Source organism: Brachyhypopomus gauderio, chromosome 4, assembly GCF_052324685.1.
Source record: "Brachyhypopomus gauderio isolate BG-103 chromosome 4, BGAUD_0.2, whole genome shotgun sequence".
In the NCBI taxonomy this organism is placed as follows: Eukaryota; Metazoa; Chordata; class Actinopteri; order Gymnotiformes; family Hypopomidae; genus Brachyhypopomus; species Brachyhypopomus gauderio.
The window spans coordinates 15,253,504-15,273,901 of record NC_135214.1 but is presented as its reverse complement, the minus strand read 5'-3'; the positions used below and the strand labels follow the sequence as shown (position 1 = coordinate 15,273,901).

General features: G+C 47.7%; 1 protein-coding gene across 2 annotated transcripts in view; it reads left to right on the top strand.

Moving 5' to 3' along the window:
• The window catches only part of LOC143512349 (hyccin 2-like), a 46,937-nt gene extending 33,386 nt beyond the window's left edge, over nucleotides 1-13,551 (top strand). Inside the window, exons 7-13 of one of the 2 annotated variants that reach the window (XM_077002542.1) lie at nucleotides 767-882; nucleotides 2,713-2,808; nucleotides 3,737-3,853; nucleotides 5,025-5,112; nucleotides 6,389-6,545; nucleotides 7,239-7,361; nucleotides 9,545-13,551. In XM_077002542.1, coding sequence (XP_076858657.1) covers nucleotides 767-882; nucleotides 2,713-2,808; nucleotides 3,737-3,853; nucleotides 5,025-5,112; nucleotides 6,389-6,545; nucleotides 7,239-7,361; nucleotides 9,545-10,173 — 1,326 coding nt within the window. In that variant the 3' untranslated portion in view covers nucleotides 10,174-13,551. The remainder of the gene's footprint in view (nucleotides 1-766; nucleotides 883-2,712; nucleotides 2,809-3,736; nucleotides 3,854-5,024; nucleotides 5,113-6,388; nucleotides 6,546-7,238; nucleotides 7,362-9,544) is intronic. The other variant, XM_077002543.1, reaches the window with a different exon arrangement.
• Nucleotides 13,552-20,398: the final 6,847 nt, after the last annotated feature.

Genomic DNA, 20,398 nt, shown 5'->3' with positions numbered 1-20,398 from the left:
TTGGTCCGCAGTCTGCGCTCACGCTACAAATGCAAGACGCGGCTGTGGAGAAGCAAAAAAAAAACCAAAAATCAATTCCAGTGGAGCTCACTAGTGCTGGGCCAGCAGGAGGAGCAAGGCCGTTAATGTGGGGCCACGGCAGTCCACACTCATCACACTGAATATATATTCACTACATACGCTACCCAACAGTGTTGTGCATGCCGCTGCCGTTCTCCCGTCTAGGAATGATCGATATGAAGAGAGCGTGCGATAGCGTCCAACGATACGATACGGGACAAATGGAGACGTGTTGAAGCGCACATGCGCGATAGCTGCAGGTCTAGGCGCTAACGGGCCTGCTGATAACGAACTCGCTGAATAAATCCAAATACTTTGGGTATGCAGGGGGAAAGGATGAAGCAAAGGAGCCTAACAACTAGTTGGGGCTTTAATATGATGGGAAGAATTGTGTGAATGTTTCGTCTGATGGGTCAAACAAAGAACAACAGACTTTTTATTTGCTCCCCGCATGCACGTGAATCTTTGTGATTTTCTTTTGCCATGTGTTGATTGCCATGTTCTTATAGCGATGACTATAAAAATGAAATGTACAGACTTTACTACCCTTGACCATCTTCACGAGGCACCAGCCTAGGATGTTTTTCTGTCATTCTTGAAAAGATTATCACATTATCCCGTTCGTAACCTGTGTGTGTGTGTGTGTGTGTGTGTGTGTGTGTGTGTGTGTGTGTGTGTGTGTGTGTGTGTGTGTGTTTCTCCTCAGCCCTCAAGTCTTGGTTCCATGGCTCTAACAGAAGGAGCCCTCTCACAGCACGATCTGATCAGAGTGGTGTACAGTGGGATGCACCCTCAAAGGGAGACCTTCACCGCACAGAACAGGTCAGATGCACTTCCTGTGTAACTGACACGCACAGTCACACACTGCACCTGCCTTGGTAGTGTAGAGACTAATAATGCTGCATCGACTGGGGGGGGGGGGGGGGGGAGGGGGGGGGGGGGGAGGGGGGGGGGGGGGGGGGTATGGCTGGGGTTCAGCCCCCATCTGTGCCATCCCAGTAAGAGTCCTTGTGTTACACCCCTAACACTACACTCACCTGCCTGTGTAACATGCTTAATTAAGTTGCTCTGGATAAGAGCTTCTGCCAAATGCATAAACGTGTCTGTCCTTCATAAATATTACAGATTGATCTGGTTGTGTCATGTTTTTCCCATTGATCTCTCTCTGTCTCTCTCCCTGTCTGCCTGTCTGTCTGTTGTGTGTGTGTGTGTGTGTGTGTGTGTGTTGTGGAGAGGAGTGTTGCAATGTGTGCTGAGGACCAGCTGTATGCTCTCGTTTCGTATATGAGCGGGAGTTCCTCTTCTCAACAGGCTGGAGCTGCCTCGGGGAAACACTGTGCCTGGCCTTACGCTTACTAGCATAATCTTGGATTTCCTGTTCTGATATTTTTATTCTGTTAGCTTTTGTTTTGTTTATTTGTTTCGTTCTAGTAAAGTCCTTCCAAGTCGCACACTCTCGGGTTGTTAATCCTAATCGAGGCGCTTCATATTTGCGGCAGATGCAGCCTTGGTTCGAGGACGACACTGAAGCGCCATCGGGTTCTAAGTGTCGTACTGTTTTTTCAGAGTGTGCCCGTTTACAGCCTGTTTGAATCCAGTTGAAGAGCGTAGGTGCAGTTGGCCGACGGTACGCCGTGGTATATCTGATCCAGTGGGAGATCTCATTCACTGGCGGCTTAGGCACATTTCACACCACAGGCCAGCGCGGCCAGTTGTTGCTGCTCTCCAATGCTTGCCGTTTCACACCGGGCGCGACTATCCAGTCATCCGCGTGTACACGGGCTCAGTCAGAACTATTCCCGCTGTGGCCACGGGAACGGGGATGAGTGTTTACCGTAGCCTAGTCCCAAGGGAACAATGAAGTACCTATTAACAATGCGCTAAGGGGACTACGTCCCGCCCCGTCCCGCCCCTGGTGTAATCTGAAACAGCTTTTGTTCTGAAGAGTTTTGTCTTAGTTTTACTTAGAAAAGTTGCAATTCTGATGAATAGGCAAAAATGAAGTAAAGTTACCTTTAGCTCGGAGTTTTGCCGAGGTTTGTGTTTATGTTGCTGAGGAAGACTAAGTCTAGGATAGCTATTCTGTTTTTATTATGGGCAGAGACTGCATGACACAGCAAAAACACTTAATATTTGTGCTCCTTCTGCTTAGAACCTGCTGCTTTGTCGCACACTGTGAGCAGCCATAGCGTATGGTTCCCGCTGGCTTGCAAGCACACGCCTGGTGTGAAAGACTTGCATTGATCAATATAGGAGTGCATTGCGTCCTGTGTAAAATGGCTTTAACACGGCCCTTGCGCTTCAGATGAGGGCTTCACGATATAGACAAAATATCGTATCGCGATTATTTTGTTGTATATCGCAATTGCGGTAGGCCTTGCAATATTCCCTCGTTACTCCACCATAATAAATGGTTGTGAGCGCTGAAGTACAAACAGGATGAGTGTGTGTGTGTGTGTGTGTGTGTGTGTGTGTGTGTGTGTGTGTGTGTGTGTGTTTGTGTGTGTGTGTGTGTGTGTGTGTGTGTGTGTACGTGCTCCTGCTCTGTCCTGCTGCTTGTAGCTGAATACTTACATTTGCATTCACATTTAGAGCGTTTAGCAAATGCTCTTATCCAGTGCGACTTAAAATGCTTGTCCTCTGTGTCTGCAGGTTTGAGGTGCTAGCCTTCCTCATGCTGTGCTATAACTCTGCGGTGGTGTACATGCCGCCTTCCTCCTACCAGGCTGTGTGCAGAATGAGCTCTCGGTAAGCAAAGCCCTGCTCTGGGGTTGGGGGGAGGGGTCAAGGGGCATGGGGGGTGACTGCAGCTGCAGGCAGAAGCTCCAGAGACAGACTGATGGGAGATTAAAGATGACCTGAAGTTAAACGGTCTTGGGCTTTGGGGAGGGGTTGATGGGAGATAATGTGACATTACCGCTGACCTCAGGATGTTTTATAGGTTTTGGAGAAGCACATTTAATCTCGCCCTCCGCACTCACAGACGTGTGCACACTCCCCGATGAATCACCTGCATAAGCTCAGTCCAAAAGCAGGAAATCCCTCTCCTTCACTTATCTGGGCGGTAACCTGTTGCCTGAAAGCCAAGGCTGGGTATTAAGTAAGAACGTATTAGTACCCATCAAATGGGTGTCCTGTGCCTTCCTGGGTAGGATGGCCTGTCCTGAAGCACGGAGCCCAGCTAGGTTCACTTCCCTCTGCCTCCATCGCTAACTTCCTGTTGAGTTTAACTTAAAACTGGTGCCCAGTAGGTTAGTAAGATTTAAGATGGTTTTATGTCAAGCACTGATGCATTTCTGTGTTTTTTTAAACCAGTATACTCATGTCATAAGGAGAGTTGTATGTTGGAGTTTTCTGCCAGCATGGTTGACAATGACAATGACAGTTCTTTTTTTCTTTAATTGACATTCTTTGACAGAGTAGTGAAACTGATTCGTGGTTCTTTGTATTAATGGCGCTTTGTATTCAGGGTCTGTCAGTGTGTGCGTGTGTCTGTCTATATGTACATAGTAATTGTGCTGTCATCCTATGGCTATAACAGGTCTATGCTGTCCGCTGTAAGTTTTGATTGGCTGTGTGCGTTATACATATTAGTGTGTGTGGATGGTTTGGGTGTTCTGACTTTGTGTGTGTTCGTGTGCATTCACACTCGTATAAACAGTGCTGTTTCTTCCAGGTTGTGTGTGTGTGGGTTTCCACGGCAGCAGCAGAAGCTGTGGAGGGAGCCGTGTAACCGGGTAGTGCTGGACCCTGAGTTCATGGTCCAGATGCTCACGGCTGTCTACCATGCCATGTAAGTGTGTTCACAGAAACAACCAGAACCATTTTAGTCAGATATCTTACACTTCACCTTTTCAACTCTTACACAGCTTCAATGCAGTGTTCTGCAATAGTGACTGTCTAACAGACCCTGAAAGATTCAATTAGCGTGCCTCGTTAAACAAATATGTTCTAATTAAATCGGATGAATTTGCGTGTTTTTTTTCCTACTGAGTTACCCCACTTTCTTCCTGAAACTCACTGATTGGCAGATTCTGCTGGCTTCCATGTTCACGAATCAGTTTACATCAACAGTAGTACATTGGCTCGTTGATCAGCTGAAGGTGGGTGAGGTGGAAGAAAGAGGCCAAGTTTAACACGCTAGAAGCATGTATACGAATACAGACAACAGAATCTACTTGCATGCGTGCGTTCGTACATGTAGCATGTGGAGAGTGGATACACGTCGCCTTTCTTGGTCCCGCACGCTGTTGGAGACCCTATTAGCGCCGCTTTTGTGCGGTCGCGAGTCTGGAGACCAGCCGGTCTTGCTGCTTCTGTAAGCGGCTGTTGCTAAACAGGTTAGAGATGATTGTGCAGACTCTTCTCTGACCAGCGAACTGATTAGAGATGGAGATATTGAACAAACCCCAGTGGTGATCAACAGATGACTCCAAGGTGGGGGTGGGAGTGTGTGAATAACCTCGGTCTGGAGGACATGGAAGGCAGGGAGAGAGGGCGTCCGGACCTGAGTGGACCTTCTGCACCTCAAGCTGAAATGTCTGTGGGTGAAGGGGGATCCTGGGATTGTTGCCAGATGCCATTCGAGTTTGGTAGCTTCAGCTGAAAACAGGCTTAGTTTGTTTAAGCTGGACGGCCGGGGTGCCGCCGGACTTGAATCTCTGCTGCAGCGCAGGCAAATGTCACCAAGGCAAAGGACCATAGATGACGAGGAGCAGAGGAATCGCACACGTGGTCACATCTCAGAGGAATCACACAAGTACACGTGGTCACGTGGTCACATCTCAGGGTTGTTTCTGTAGGGTTCGTTTTGTGGTGATTCTTATTTTTGAAATTGTTTCCTTTGTACTAAGATGTAATGTTGGAATGGTGTGTGTGTGTGTGTGTGTGTGTGTGTGTGTGTGTGTGTGTGTGTGTGTGTGTGTGTGTGTGTGTGTGTGTGTGTGTGTGTGTGTGTGTTTCAGTTATAATGGAGAGTGGGATCTAGGGAGGGAAGCTCTGGATGATCTCTTGTACAGGGCACGACTGGAACTCTATTCTGAGCCACTCTTGGTGAGAGCCACCATTCCTGCATGTATAGTCCTGTTTGTACTCTACATGTATAGTCCTGTTTGTACTCTACATGTATAGTCCTGTTTGTACTCTACATGTATAGTCCTGTTTGTACTCTACATGTATAGTCCTGTTTGTACACTACATGTATAGTCCTGTTTGTACTCTACATGTATAGTCCTGTTTGTACTCTACATGTATAGTCCTGTTTGTACTCTACATGTATAGTCCTGTTTGTACTCTACATGTATAGTCCTGTTTGTACTCTACATGTATAGTCCTGTTTGTACTCTACATGTATAGTCCTGTTTGTACTCTACATGTATAGTCCTGTTTGTACTCTACATGTATAGTCATGTGTGTACTCTACATGTATAGTCATGTGTGTACTCTACATGTATGGTCCTGTTTGTACTCTACATGTATAGTCCTGTTTGTACTCTACATGTATAGTCCTGTTTGTACTCTACATGTATAGTCCTGTTTGTACTCTACATGTATAGTCCTGTTTGTACGCTACATGTATAGTCCTGTTTGTACGCTACATGTATAGTCCTGTTTGTACACTACATGTATAGTCCTGTTTCTACGCTACATGTATAGTTCTGTTTGTACTCTGCATGTATAGTCCTGTAGCTACTCTGCATGTATAGTCCTGTAGCTACTCTGCATGTATAGTCCTGTAGCTACTCTGTGTATAGTCCTGTAGCTGCTCTGCATGTAGTCCTGTAGCTACTCTACATGTATAGTCCTGTTTGTACGCTACATGTATAGTCCTGTTTGTACGCTACATGTATAGTTCTGTTTGTACTCTGCATATATAGTCCTGTAGCTACTCTGCATGTATAGTCCTGTAGCTACTCTGCATGTATAGTCCTGTAGCTACTCTACATGTATAGTCCTGTTTGTACGCTACATGTATAGTCCTGTTTGTACTTTGCATGTATAGTCCTGTAGCTACTCTACATGTATAGTCCTGTTTGTACACTACATGTATAGACCTGTTTGTACTTTGCATGTATAGTCCTGTAGCTTCTCTACGTGTATAGTCCTGTAGCTTCTCTGCGTGTATAGTCCTGTTTGTACTCTGCATGTATAGTCCTGTAGCCTCTCTACATGGGAGCTAGGAACGTTCACATCATCCCTTAACAACAGCCGACTTGTATTTTATAGAGCAGGTTGCCATTTAGAAAACTGCCGTCTGCGATTGTTGTTTAAGTGGGCTGCGTGACAAATTGTCTACTTTGCGATTCCTCCCCTTGCTCCTCTTCCTCAGCTGGGCAATGCAATGAAGAGCTCGCTGCCAGACAGTGCTCCGGAGGGCTCTCGCGGGCGGAAGGTCCTGCAGGTGGAGATCACGCCCACCGTCAGCAGAATCTCCCGCTCGGCCATCACCGCGGCGTCCATCCGCAGACTCCGCTGGAAAAGGGAAGGTAAGGCAACCCGTGCCTGAGAGGTGAACAGCGCCCCCTATTGGCCACGTCGTCCTCTTCATTAGACGGATACGGGCTTGGTTCTATTTCTCGTGTCAGTTCAGCTGATTCTGCCAGCTGTGCAGAAGCCAACGTGTAAACATACATGTACATCTCTCCATTAGTATTTTAAATGATCTTGTTAGCTGAGCCATTCTGATTAGGATTCACCACCCCTAAGGACACTTTTAGAAGCATGTTTCATGTAATTGGGGGTTATTTTTCATTGTTAAGTCCTACTCTGTGTGTCTGGGAACACGATGATCAGGCCAGTCACATCGCCAGGACGTAGCATTCATACTCTTCCAGTTATTACTGCTGTGGTGATTCAACATACAACAAAACATCAAATTTCCTGTTTTCTCTCGGTATAGGAAGTGGAGTTTGTACACCTCCCATATTGAGAGGGTCTCTACGCCCCTTGGTCAAACTCTCGCATCTTCTCTGCAGAACATTGTTTCCTGTCCCCCCACAAAGCATGTCATTTGCATCGTAGTGTTCTTGTAGTGTTGTCTTTTCTTTCTTTCATTCTTTGAGTCTGGTATGGCAGAATGTCTGTTCGCTGTTGCAAATGCCCCACTGACGAGTGTTTTGTGGTGGATAGGACCCGTGCCAACACTAAGCAGCGCGTGTTTCCCACCTGTTGAATCCCAGACTGTTTTGACTTCTCAACTGAAAGCGAGATCGACCAACCCGTGCATTCCAGCCACTCCCCCAAGGACCCGACGGCCAATCTCAGACATGGAGGGCGGGGCGTGTCCACGGTCACACCCGAGGGTAGGAGGTCGCGTGAGACGGCAGAGATTGCACGGAAATGGCGCTTAATTTCAAGTCTGCTCGAATAACATTTCCGCTTTTTGGGTACCCAAGCCCTGCTGGTTCATCCAGTTGCTTGTCCAGAGCTAAAGCTTAGCAAATTATCCCATCCTTGTAATCTTGCTGATGCTGGGCCGATGTTGAGTCGCACTTCTTTTATGCTGGGTTGGGCGAGGTGTGGTTAGTCACATGTGCATGAACCCCCACCATTATACTGGATGACCTTTTGACCTCTGCATCTTGTCTCCCTCTACTTTGGGTCCCGCCCATTGGTCGCTGACTGCGCATGCTTAATGAGGTAGATGACGCATGAGTATGGTGCAGTTTTACCTGTTTACGAAGCAGCACTGAGACCCGTGTTGCTCTTCGGCTCTGAGTTTCGAGGTCCTAGCTTCTCAGGTCTGGAGGCTCTGTGACCTTTGGCCTTTCTTGCCCTCTCCTGGATCGACATAAATGTCCTCATCCAGCTGCTAGCAAGCTGTTTTTTTTTTCTTCTCTGACTAACTACTAATATTTATGGATAATGTTTCTTTGGTCTGTTGTGCTCTAAACAATATATAAACATCAGCAACGTTAGAAACGATTGTGGTTAAGACGTCCCTTCAAGGTTAGGGACAGGTTTAGGATTATTTTGACTGCTGACCAAGACCTATAGAGAGAAAACCAGGAGAGCGGAGTGTGGCCTGTGTGGTTTGGAGAGTGAGTGGGAGTGAGCTTGGTTAACCAGGATCCTTCAGGCTGGCTCACCCCTGAGTGCAGGGGGCTGGCGTGCCAAGCTGAGCCGGACATGGCAGCAGCGAGGTACCGATCGCACCTGCCGCTGATCAGATGGTGAGGCGAGGCCGACCACGTCGTTGCTGCCTTCCGTGTTTGGCTCGGGCACCTAGGGGCCTGGGTCCGGGGAGCCAGGCGCTGTCCGCTTTGGCTGGAGAGCGTTGTTAATGGTCCGGGCTTTGGACACCTGTAGGCTGGGTTTCTGTGTTTAGTGGCTGGCACTCCTTTCCTCCTCCCCTCTGTTCTGAGCCCGTCGCCAGTGGTGTGTGTAGTGTACCATTACTCCATAACGCACTTGATTGACAAGTCCCTCGTTGAATCGGTTGCGGTCTAAGGCGGGAGCTTGACATAAGAGCATGCGTGCTATGTCCTTTGTATGTCCTTTTTCTTCTTGCATGTTGTCTTTACTTTTCTTGCTTGCATAGTTCTGCCTGACGTGTTTCTCTCTGCCTGAGCTGCCTGTGCTGTGTCCCGACCCCAGTGAGGTCCTTCAGGACATCTTCTGTCCCGCGTGTTTGTCAGTGTTCCATTGTGCTTTTATGTAGTTTTTGTATGTCCAAAATGTTCAGAATGTTTTCATTCAGTGTGTATTTTTTTTCTTCATACTTGGTCACTCATTACCACTCTTAACGGTAAACAAGCAGATCACAATCAAACTCTTTTGTGTGTGCATCCTGAGAAGGACCCGAAGCTCAGGAAAGACGGAGCGCGTGCGCTTGGGTCTGCATGTGCGTCCGTGTTTGAGGGGCGTGCACGTAGCCTGAATGTCGGGGTTGGCCCCAGTGGAACAGCCGTAATAGTAATGGCGCTCCAGGCTGAACAGCTGAGGGAGGAGCAGAATCACGCCCTTCACCGCTGACTCACTGGGAGACAGACTGGTCTATTTTTAACTCCTGTCTCGTTTAGCGCCACGCAGTGGGACAGGCGTGCTCCGCTGAGAGATGCGTGGCCCCCCCAGACTTGTTTAAATGTAATTATTATGGTAGGTAGAGGATTTGACAGACAGTGATGCATTATTTATTCTGAGTAATTTGTCCGTCTGTAACTGATCTGTCATTATTGTTAAACACTGTAAATCCAACTGATTTGTCATGCATGATTTAACCAAAGGGTGTTTGTGTGGACAGCTCTATACTACAGTTTCTCACTATCCTATTGTGACATTCCCAAGGTTAGAAATAGCTGTTTTGGGGGGCGGGTTTAACTTTGCTTTGACTACCTCTTTGTGTCATTCCCTTCCACTCACTCCCGTGTGTGTGTGTGTGTGTGTGTGTGTGTGTGTGTGTGTGTGTGTGTGTGTGTGTGTGTGTGTGTGTGTGTGTGTGCGTGCGTGCGTGCGTGTGTGCGCGTGTGCGTGTGCACACACACAGATGCAGACGGCATGAGTGGAGGTGAGGAGTCCTTCACCCTGAATGACCCCGACGAGGGCTTCTCCTCCGGAGCCTCCAGCAGCAGCCAGCCCAGCGGGAGCAGCGGGCCCGGGGTCGTGGTGGGCTTCCGCGCCGGCGGCCAGAAGGGCTCCAGGAAGAGCGTCGGGAGCCGCGCCTCCCGCGAGAAGGAGCGCGAGAGCCCGGCGGACAGGCACCGCAAGGAGCTGGCGGTGGAGGTGCAGCCGGCCCCGAGGAGAGCGCAGCCGGCGAGACCTCGCTCTCCTCCGCCCGCCATCACCCTGGACGCCATCGAGCTGAGCCCCGTCGGGAAGCACAGTGGTATGCACGCGGGGCCCTCGCTGACCCGGACCGCCAGCGTTTCCTCCAGCGTGGGCGCCGGACTGGACCGGGCCCGGGCCAGAACCGGGACTCTGGACCTGGAGGCAGGGGCCGCCCTGGCCGAGGGCCTGGGCTCCGGCGTTGGGGCCCACCGTCTCTCCAGCCTCAGCCTGAAGGAGGAGCACCTGGTGCGGCCGGAGGAGGCCAAGCAGCTGCTGTCTCCCGGGACCCCCCTCACCAAGCAGTCCCGCTCCCCCAGTTTCAACATGCAGATCATTTCCCAGGTGTAGCATCTGCACCTGTCCTGCTGTCCCATCTCGCCTTCACTTCCTACCAAGTCCTTTCACCCAGAGCTCTGGTCCATGGGGGGAGGGGGGGCGGTCTTTGTAGTGCCAGGTTTCCACTGGTCAGGAGTCAGAACCCAGTGTGTAGCTCAGGTCATCCACTCGTCCTGAGCCGAATGCACGTTTGAAGCAACCCTGTGGCTGTAGCGTGACGATGACTATACTGCCTTACGCATTCAAGGAGAATGCTGACCTGCTGAAACATGCTAGCTAACTGACAGCGTACGCTACAAGAGCCAAAAGCTTAACTATTGGCTTTTTAATCCTCTTATTTGGAATAAATAAAGAGCTGCACCCCCTTCAGCCATGAGTCAGTATCGGCTGTTTTAACTGGCTGTTTGTTTCCAGTGTTTAAGGTAGCCAGCCTGGCTCACCAATTACTTCCAGTCATGAGTGTTCTGGGCGGCATGACTGGCTCTAGCCAGTGGAGCCCGGCACATCACTTTGGAACTTCAGAGGTTAGTTCATACATATAGTCTATATTTTGAAAGACTTAAGCAATAAGACTTCAGTTGTTCATCTAAACAATCACTGCAGTGTCTCTGTATGTGTTCCTGCTGCATAATCAGGTCATGTGCAATCACGTTTTTGTTTATTGTAAATGGTTTTTTTTTTTGTTTTGTTTTTGTTTTTTATTCAGTCACTTTCATCGTTTCATCCCAATGCTGGACTGTTTGAAAAAATATATATATATAATCAGATGTTTTGAAACTGTCAGCATTCAAAACACTGATGATGGAGAGCAAAATCTAGTTTAGTTTTTACTGTCATTTGCAACCTTGATTTTGTTTTGAATAATTTATACTGTTTGTGAGTTTAATGTTTGACCTCTACAAATTGTTTTTAATTAACCTCTCTAAACAAATGTGGTATTTTTTATTTCTACTCGTTTTCATATTCTCTGTCTGAGATAGATGTTCAGATCAAAGAGGCCAAGAAATCTGAGGATGTTGCCAACGTGCATGTGTTGAGAATGTCTGTGAGACGGCGAAATCTGCAGAGAAAAACAATCATTACTGACTTTTAACGTCAGCTTTTAACGTCTACTCCGAGGAAGCTTCAGACGTTGACGGGGCAGGCAAACGCTCCTTATGATTCTCAAGAGTTGTGTGGATTCTTCAAGAGTGATTCCAACACACTGGAATCAGCAATCTGTAGCTAAACAGAAATGCTGTCATCTGCTGTTATTGGTAATGCCTTCAGAAGGCTGTGTGTGTGGTTGTGTGTGTGTGTATGTTTATGGGGACAAGGCACGAGGCTGTTTTGGGTTTACAGTGAGAGGCCATCGAACAGAGATCCATGTTTTCATTTGTTCTACCTCTTATGCTTTTAGTCAGCCATTCAAACACTGGCCTTGTGCTCTATAATTGCTGTCAAAATACTAAGTCACTGGCAGCAGAAAACAATGTTTTGATCTTTCTGTCCAATAGCGTTTAATTCAAGGATTAATTGCATTGTTGAAAGTCCTTACAGAGCTGACTTTGAATAGTTCACATGTTTAGGGCTTCCAACATTGTTGCGCTTTGTGGACTCTTAGTGGAGGATTTTTAACAGCAAGGCCTCTGTCTCATATCTCACCTCGCCCGAGGCTCATAAAGAGGGGGCCTTCAGCTGGAAGTGAGATTTTTCACGAGCAAAGTCTTAACTGCACTACATCAGGATCCTGTACACTGGGCGCACGCGTGCTGTCGTTTCTGTACGTGATTTTAGAACTGTACCAAGCTGGTAGTCCAAAGACGGCAAATTTCAGAGTCTGTTCCTGCCTCGGTTCCTGCCTCGCATCCTGCAGCTTTGACTGAACCTGTGAGTCCTGCACATTGACCGTCTTCTGTCCTCCCGTCTGTGGTGCCAGTTCTCCTTAGAAAGGCTCTCCAGGGAGCACCTCTGACCTTTCGCTGCGTCTCAAGTGAAACTTCTAGAAGCCCATGGTGTCAGTCTTCGACAGCGATGGGCACCCAAGCCTTGTTGTTTATTAATATTCCTTTTATTCAAGAATTCTCTTCTGCTGAGTTTTTTTTTCTGCTGTAACTCCGAAGATCTCGACGGTGTGTGTGAATTGTGCTCCATGTGTATGTTGTCCTTGTTGGTTTTGCTTTGCCGCACCAGAGCCTGCAGCCTGTGTGTGTGTGTGTCCCGTCCCACCCCCAGCTGTGTGCACGCTACAACCGTCCCTCTTTTGCTTCTGCAGGTCATTACAGTGAAGACGCCGTGGTTGGGTGCTGTGATGACGTCCAACTGCTGCTCTTATGCGGCCCAAGCTACTAATTAAGACAGCGGTCAAGTTAAAATGCCGTTTGCTCAAATGTTGCCTGTGACTCGGCACTGCCCACTGCTGGCTGAAATGTGGATGTGCACATAGTGTCACCAATCCACATCCCTCTTGTGACCTACGCCGGTCACACAGAGATCAATGTTTTTCCATTTTAGTGTATTTTTGATCACATCATGTATTGTCAGGTATTGGTTTCATCCCGTGCACTTTATCCAGTCCTGTCTTCAGGGTCATGTGTGCGTGTACAGATCACCCACTGCATCCCACTTAGCAATGAAAGTCAAAAAGTTATTTTTCCCAAGAAAGCCAAATATCCTGCACCTAAACAGGTTACCAAGTAAAACCAGGAATCTTCAACCTGTCTCTTCCTCCAAACACAACAATCACTAGTTTCCCCAGTTTTCACAAAAAACAAACTCTATGCAATGTTTGTCAGGGGAAATCCATTTCTTTCTCTTTGTTCTCTCCCCCCCTGCTGTATTTTGTCGGTCGTGGATCCAGACTTATGGCTGGGGAGCTGGTGGGTCGCTGGTCATGGGCTGCTAGTGTGAAGATCTCGGTTCCTCCTCAGGTCTTTTAGTGAGGAACTGTATCTGAGTTACTGCTGCTCTTAATGAAGGATTCCGTGGTTTTGACTTAAGATAATGGGTAACATTCCAGTTTACGTGTGTGTCTGTGTGTGTGTCTGTGTGTGTGTGTGTGTTGGAGAGTATAATAAACATGGAGAGTGGTGATTTGATGGACCTTCTCAAAGCTGTGGGACTCTTAATGTGAAACATGCCCGAGGTCTTCAGTACCCCTGAAACATCAGCATACTGTTATGCAAGTTTAGGGAGTGGTGTACGAAAGATTTTAGACTGAAATTATGATAAACTGAGCTGTAACAAAGCAATTTCAGAAGTGAAAATACTGTACCATTGATGTTGTAAATGAAAAGATCATTTTAAATGCTTGTAAATAAAACTGTACAAAAGAGTAAAAGTGAGAATAAATCAGTCTGCGATGCAGAAAGAAATGAATCTGTATATTGGTGAATAAATCTTGTGCTGTAACAGATTTGTGCTTGTGACTTCATTCACATGGGAAGATTTATTACTGACATTTGTGTTCATGACTTCTTTCTAATGCTCATTTGCTGGAAGTTCACCTTTTCTAGTTAAAGTGATCTCATTTTGGTGCAGGTAAACCTGTAGTCTATCAACACCAACAATAGCCTTTCTTTTTTTTAATTTTGTTATATTTATATATTTTACCTATTTGCACTCTTAATTCGCAAATTGACTTTTATTTTGAAATTTGGCACTGAAGAAAGTCAGCAAACTAGTGATGGGCACAGGAACATTTTTACATGAACTGAATCATTAGAATCAGTTCACTGAAAAGATTTGTTCAAAAGATTCGTTCACCAAATCGTTCAGTGCTTGGCAGGAGGAGCCTGCGACTCCGACCCACCTAACTGATAAACGGCTGAACGGTTTATGTTTCAGTTTAGTTCAGGCCTCCGGGACCAGTATACGAGAGTGTTGTAAAAAATGTATAAATAAAAATATGCAACTGAATGTTGGGTTTTTTTGTAGGAAATATAAATCACATTACAAATACAGTAATCCCTCGTTTATCGCATTCTGGAGATTCCAGAACTACCCGCAATAACCGAAAATCCGCGAAGTAGAAACGGTATATTTATTTAAGCATTTATACACTATTAGGGCTTTATTAACCCTCTCCCCACACGTTTACATAAACCTTTCCCATTCACTTAATAACCATTTCCACACTGTTCTGTGCATGTGTGCTTGTCCAGCAAGCAACCAGTCGTGTTGTATACAATCTCATGCAGGCGAGTAGCATCTCAGATAAGTGATGCTGCTTCTTGTTTCCAAGAGTAAATATGCACTATTTACTGTAATTTGTACTATTTTATTATTTATAACATTCCTTTATTGTTAGAATTAATACTTATAATATATTTTTATTAGTGCTGTCAATTCCAGGTGCTGCGATTAAAAGTCCTCACCAGGATTTTGCTCAGGCTTCTTGGATTGTGTTAATACCACTAATTTGACCTGGATTGCTAATTAGAAAATCTAGCAAGCTTGAGCAAAATCCTGGTGAGGACTTTTAATCGCGGCACCTGGAATTGACAGCACTAATTTTTATACATTTTGGGATTTTGTCATGTAAAAATCATAAAAATATATTTTTTCCGCCGATCGAATTCCGCAGACAACCGGCGAAAAAGTGAACAATTTTTCCCCATTAATATCTTATAAAAACCCATGAAGGAGTGAATTCACAAAAGCTGAAGTGCGAAGTGGAACGGGATCACAACATAATACAAAAATGAACTATGGACTAACCTACAACTGAGTGCAAAATAAATATAAAATTAAGAGCAATGTAAAACTTAAAAATGGGCGAGGTGTCTCAATCCCTCTAAAGCTAGCTCACCTTAACCGTGGGCTGTGAGTCGGTCGAGTTGGCGATGGGTAGCTGAACCGGACAATGAACAGGGAGACACACAGTTATTGGTTCACTGGTTCGTCTTTTAATATCGCTAAACAGGCTGCCGCTCTGGCTACATGAACCCCGTGCACACACTCATCAATCTCCCACCTTACTTTCCTTTTTCTCTCCTCTTAACTCCTGCCCCACATGACACGTCTTTCCAGTGCATACCAACAGCAGCTGAACATAGAACATTCATTTAAACTGGTAAATTCTTATTCTTACATATACTCCCCCCCTTTACAGGAAATGTCCTCATTTCCCATCCAGTAACACCCAACAACCACCAATGTAACCACATAGAACAACATGCAACATACCACTTGGAGAGGTAGAATACAAACAACTCACAAAAGAACCACCCAAGAGCAAGGAACCCGATGAAGGGAACCGCGTGCAAATGTCCAGTCAGTACAAACGAAAGTCTCTGAAGCGTGCTGGCGTTCGCGGCTGGCGGCAAACCCTTCCCGTTGAGGGGGTCATGGCCTGAAGGTCGGAGGGCAGTCCTTGTGTAGCTGGTGGTTACAGGAATGGAGGCTGAGGAATATGTGGTAAGGGGGCAGGGTTGGGTGAGTTTGAGGCATCACTCTGGGTTGGGGGTGGGGATGTGTCAGGCAGGGGCGTATGCGAGGGAGCCAAACCCGGAGCCGCAGGCCATAGGGGGCAAAGGAGTGGGGCCTTAGGACTGGGAGATGGAGCCCTAATAGCTGTGCTGTGGGGTCCTGAAATGAATGGTTTGAGACGGTTGTAATGAAGAATTTTGGGCGGGTCAAATCATGAACTTGGAAGTCCACAGGGCAGGGGTGGCAAGCGTGGCGTATTTGATCCAAGACCTCATAAGGGCCAACCCAGCGTGGGGCCAGTTTGTCATGAGCTTGAGCAGGATTGTCCACCAAAAATCCCCAGGTTCATATGGTCGGTAGTTCAACCGGCGATCATAGTACCTCCGTTGACTGTCCTGTGCTTTGTTCCTGAAAGCATTAGCGGACTGCTGCAGGGTGGCCATGCAGTTGGCGCAAAATCTGCGGAACTAGTGGTCTGGGGACAACCGCTTGTGCAAGAATCCTCTGTGATGCGTGGTGGTGCACCTGCCTGCATAGAAGACCATTGCACACCTTGAGACGGGTGAATTGAGACCACAGCTTACGAAGGAAGGGCGAAGCCGTTTTAAGTTTCCACAGGGGTGGTCGTCGACCACAATCCAACCAGTCAAGCACCACTGCAATATCGGGGTCTTTCCGCTGTTCCTCCGGTAGGTTCCAATCAGCATGAATGTGAACTAGGTTTGTCGATGTAGGACACAAATCGGAGACCGTTGCATGGCAGTCCCGATCATGGGACGAGTCCTGACCATAATCTGCTGTTGTCTGAGTCGCGACTGTGGCCAACGAGGATTTCTCAGGGAGTGTTGGCAATGCATTGTGAGGACGGCGAGACATGGCATTGGCATTGAGGTGTTTAGAGCCGTCCTTGTGTATGATTATCCAATCATGGAGGTCCAATTCGACCGCCCAACGTGCACGTCTACCTGTGGGATCCTGATCTATGGGAAGTTTCCTGAGACCAACTAATGGCTTGTGGTAAGTAATGATGGTGAACTGACGGAAGGCCAAATAGTGGCGAAAATGACAGACAGACCACACGATTGCAAACAGCTCACGGTCAAAGGTTGACCACTTCTTTTCTGAGGTGGAGAGGGTATGACTCGCATATGCCACAACATATTCCTTCCCATCCACCCTTTGGGACAATACACTACCAATAGCCTGAGTGGAGGCATCAGTGTACAGCAGGAATGGAGCTGTCAGATTAGGAAATGCCATGATAGGCAGGGAGGTTAGGGCACGTTTCAATGCATGAAAGGCCTCATCCGTTGCGGGGGACCATTCAAATGGCACACTTTTGTGAGTTAGTTGATTTAGTGGGTCTGCAATGTGGGAAAACTGCCTGATAAATCACCTATAATAGGAACACAAGCCTAAGAAGGCTCTCACTTCGGTAGCAGAACAAGGAACAGGCCAGGATGCAACCTTCTCAGTGTTCGCGGGATCAGGCTGAACCCCCTCACTGGAAACACAATGGCCCAAGAAGGTGACTGAAGATTGGGCAAGGTGGCACTTGGATGGCTTCAGTTTGAGGCCAGCAGCACAAAACCGTTGAAACACTTCTGTCAAGTGCTGGAGATGTTGCGAAAAGTCTGCATTATACATAATAATATCGTCGAGATAAATCAAACATTCCAGTGGAGGCCCCGAAGAACCAACTCCATTAAGCACTGGAAGCTTGGAGGCGCATTTGAGATACCCATAGGCATGGTTCGGAACTGAAACAAACCTGCGCCAGTAGAGAATGCGGTCTTCTCTTTATCTCGAGGATGGAGCGGAATCTGCCAATAGCCAGCAGTGAGATCAATAGTGCTAAAAATTTGAGCACCAGCCAACCTGTCTAGGGTGTCATCGACCCGAGGAAGCAGGTGAGAGTCCTTAACAGTAACTGCATTCAATTTGCGGTAGTCAACGCAAAACCGATGGGTGCCATCCTTCTTGCGAACAAGCACCACCGGTGCGGACCATGGACTATTTGATTCTTCGATTATACCATGTTCCAAGAGCTTGTCCAGTTCCCCATGTAGCCTGCGTCGCTGGAGATGTGCGATAAGGTCACAACTTAATTGGCTTAGCGTTCCCTGTGTCAATGATGTGGTAGACAAGGTCAGTGCAGCCATAATCATAAGGGTGAAAGCTAAACACATCTGCAAATTCTGACAAGAGGCTACAAATTTGTGAAACTTCATCCGGTGACAAACATGTGCCAGACAAGTCCACTGCTGGAGTGGTGGAAGCGTGGGGAGGAGACACGGACACAGCTGACACCTGATTATATTTCTCATGCGGTAGCCCTGAGAGGGAAAACACTTGGCCTATAGGGCAGCCACTAGCAAGGGAAACTGGTTCAGGGGATGGGTTAACAACCCTGATTAGGCCTCGTCCATTGTGAAGAGTGGTCAGAGTCCTGGCAAAAGCCAAAGAAGAAGTTGAGGGGGGTTGTGGTTCAACAATGCCTACGTATGAGTCAGTGCGGGGCTGAGTCGAAGGGCCATCGGTTATGGAGACAGCAATTACTATTTCAGATAAAGCTGGGACTGTCACAGGGGAAGCAGCAATGGCGGCGCACTGTAACAGAATGGGACGTTGTGCTGGGACGAAAGGCACAGCAATTCCATAGAGCTGCAAGTGTGTGTCAGGAACAGACAAGATTGCATTGTGCTGTGTGAGGAAGTCCCATCCCAAAATCACAGGGTGGCTTGAGTTACGCACCACATGGAACACGTGGGATATAGTAACATTCCCAAGATGTAGTGGGGCGGTAACGCAGCCTATCATGTCCAGGGAATGTCCAGTTACAGAAGAAGCCAGTACAAAGGATTTACAAATGGGCTGGCCGGCTAGGGAATGGATGGTTTTACAACAGTCTTCTGTTATGAGGGAGAGACCAGACCCAGTGTCTATAAGGGCATGCTGTTTGAAGCCGGAGAGACGTATGCTAATGAAGGGGGTGGATGCATCAGACTTGGTCTTAATGGGATGAAGAGGGACCAACTGGACTGGAGAAGCTGACATCTGGTCCGTAATGTCAGCTTCTAGTAGTTTCCCTGACTACTGGAGGAAGTAGAGGGTGAGGCATCATGAGATGTGGAAAAGTGGACGTGGCAGGAGGGGGAAGGGTGACGGGAGCGATAAGGGCCATCACGTTGACCTCGTGCTGGGGAGGGGGATGAGTACTGTGTACGTGAGGGCGGGGGGGCAGGGGATGATAAGCGGGTAGTACGGGCCCTGGGTGACTGTGCTGTGTGTGGAGAATAGTGCCTTGGGTGTGCATAGTGTTCCCGGGAAGGTGAATGTGCACGGTACCGTTCATAGCGGTGAGGCGGAGGAGAGGAGTCCTCCCAACGGTCCGAGCAATGGCGATGCGTACTGTTCCGACGAAAGTGTGGAAGCCGGTAAGACGGGGTGGAGTTATCATCGCAGCAGGTGTAGCGTCGATCCTCAGTGCACGCTGTCCAATTAGGGGCAGACAGGCTTTGAGGCAGTGAGAAGTCGTCACAAAGAGTCTGTCGTCCTCTGAAGTGAGTCTGCAAAGAAGTGACACAGCTATCCGCACAGCCACGATGGTGGACGCAGTCTCGTGCAGTACCGCATTCTGTCGGGCAGGAGTGGAAGGCTGCTGCGCATGACAGATGCATGGGATGACTGGCATCTGCGGATCCCTCTTGGAACTCAGAAACTTGTGAGAGTCTATTCAGTTTACTGTCCGAGTGTTTCAGGTGAGTTAGTTTCAACTCGCGCATCTCAACTCTAAGGTCAGCAAGTGCAGCAGTCAATTCAGCAATATGAGGCGGTGCGCAGGTGTTTGCTTGGGGTAGAACTGTTACAGGCATAATGGGCGTGTGCACAGCTACAGTCAGAGCCAACTGGGCTCGTTCACATTGAGTTGCCACTTTCAATGCAGCATCCAGGGTGACTGCTCCATGTTAGTGAATTTTTAGTTGTAGGGAGGGGTCCAAACCCGTCACAAAACGTCTAAAAATTTCACAGCTTTGTGCCTCAGCACCATATTGGGGAAAAGCCTCGACCACTAAATTAGTGAGATCAGCAGCATAAACTTCTAAAGGCTCCTGTGGTTTGCGGGGACAACCGCCCAGATGAGTTTGAAAAGTAGCCAAAAAGGAAGTACGTCCAAAAACAGCGCTCAATCGAGCTTTAGCTTGGTCATAATTGCTTTTCTCCAGCGTGGGCAAACTTTGCCAGTATGCAAATGTGGGACCACTAAGTCTCGCGACTAGCAGTTTGTCTTTAGCTAACTGCTTAGTCGAAACATCCAGAGCCACTTCAAAACGCTGTATCCACAAGCTAAAAGGTTCCATGCCTTCGCCCATAAAGGGAGCAGGGAGTTCAATTCTAAATGGCATTTGTGAATGCGTCGCAACAGTGGGCAATGACACTGCAGGGGCAGCCTGCTGTTCGTCCGCCATTTCGTGGTGTACACGCGACTAGCAAAACGTAGCAGTACGTAGCATAAACTGATAGGCAGCCTACAAAAATGAAAAGGTAGACGAGTCTGAATCTTATAACTTAAAGTCCGAGGTTCCTCAAAACACAAACAACCGTGTGTACCGAAAAAAAAATCTATCCCTCTATCCCTCTAAAGCTAGCTCACCTCAACCGTGGGCTGTGGGTCGGTCGGGTTGGCGATGGGTAGCTGAACCGGACAATGAACTGGGAGACACACGTTTATTGGTTCACTGGTTCGTCTTTTAATATCGCTAAACAGGCTGCCGCTCTGGCTACATGAACCCCGCGCACACACTCATCAATCTCCCGCCATACTCTC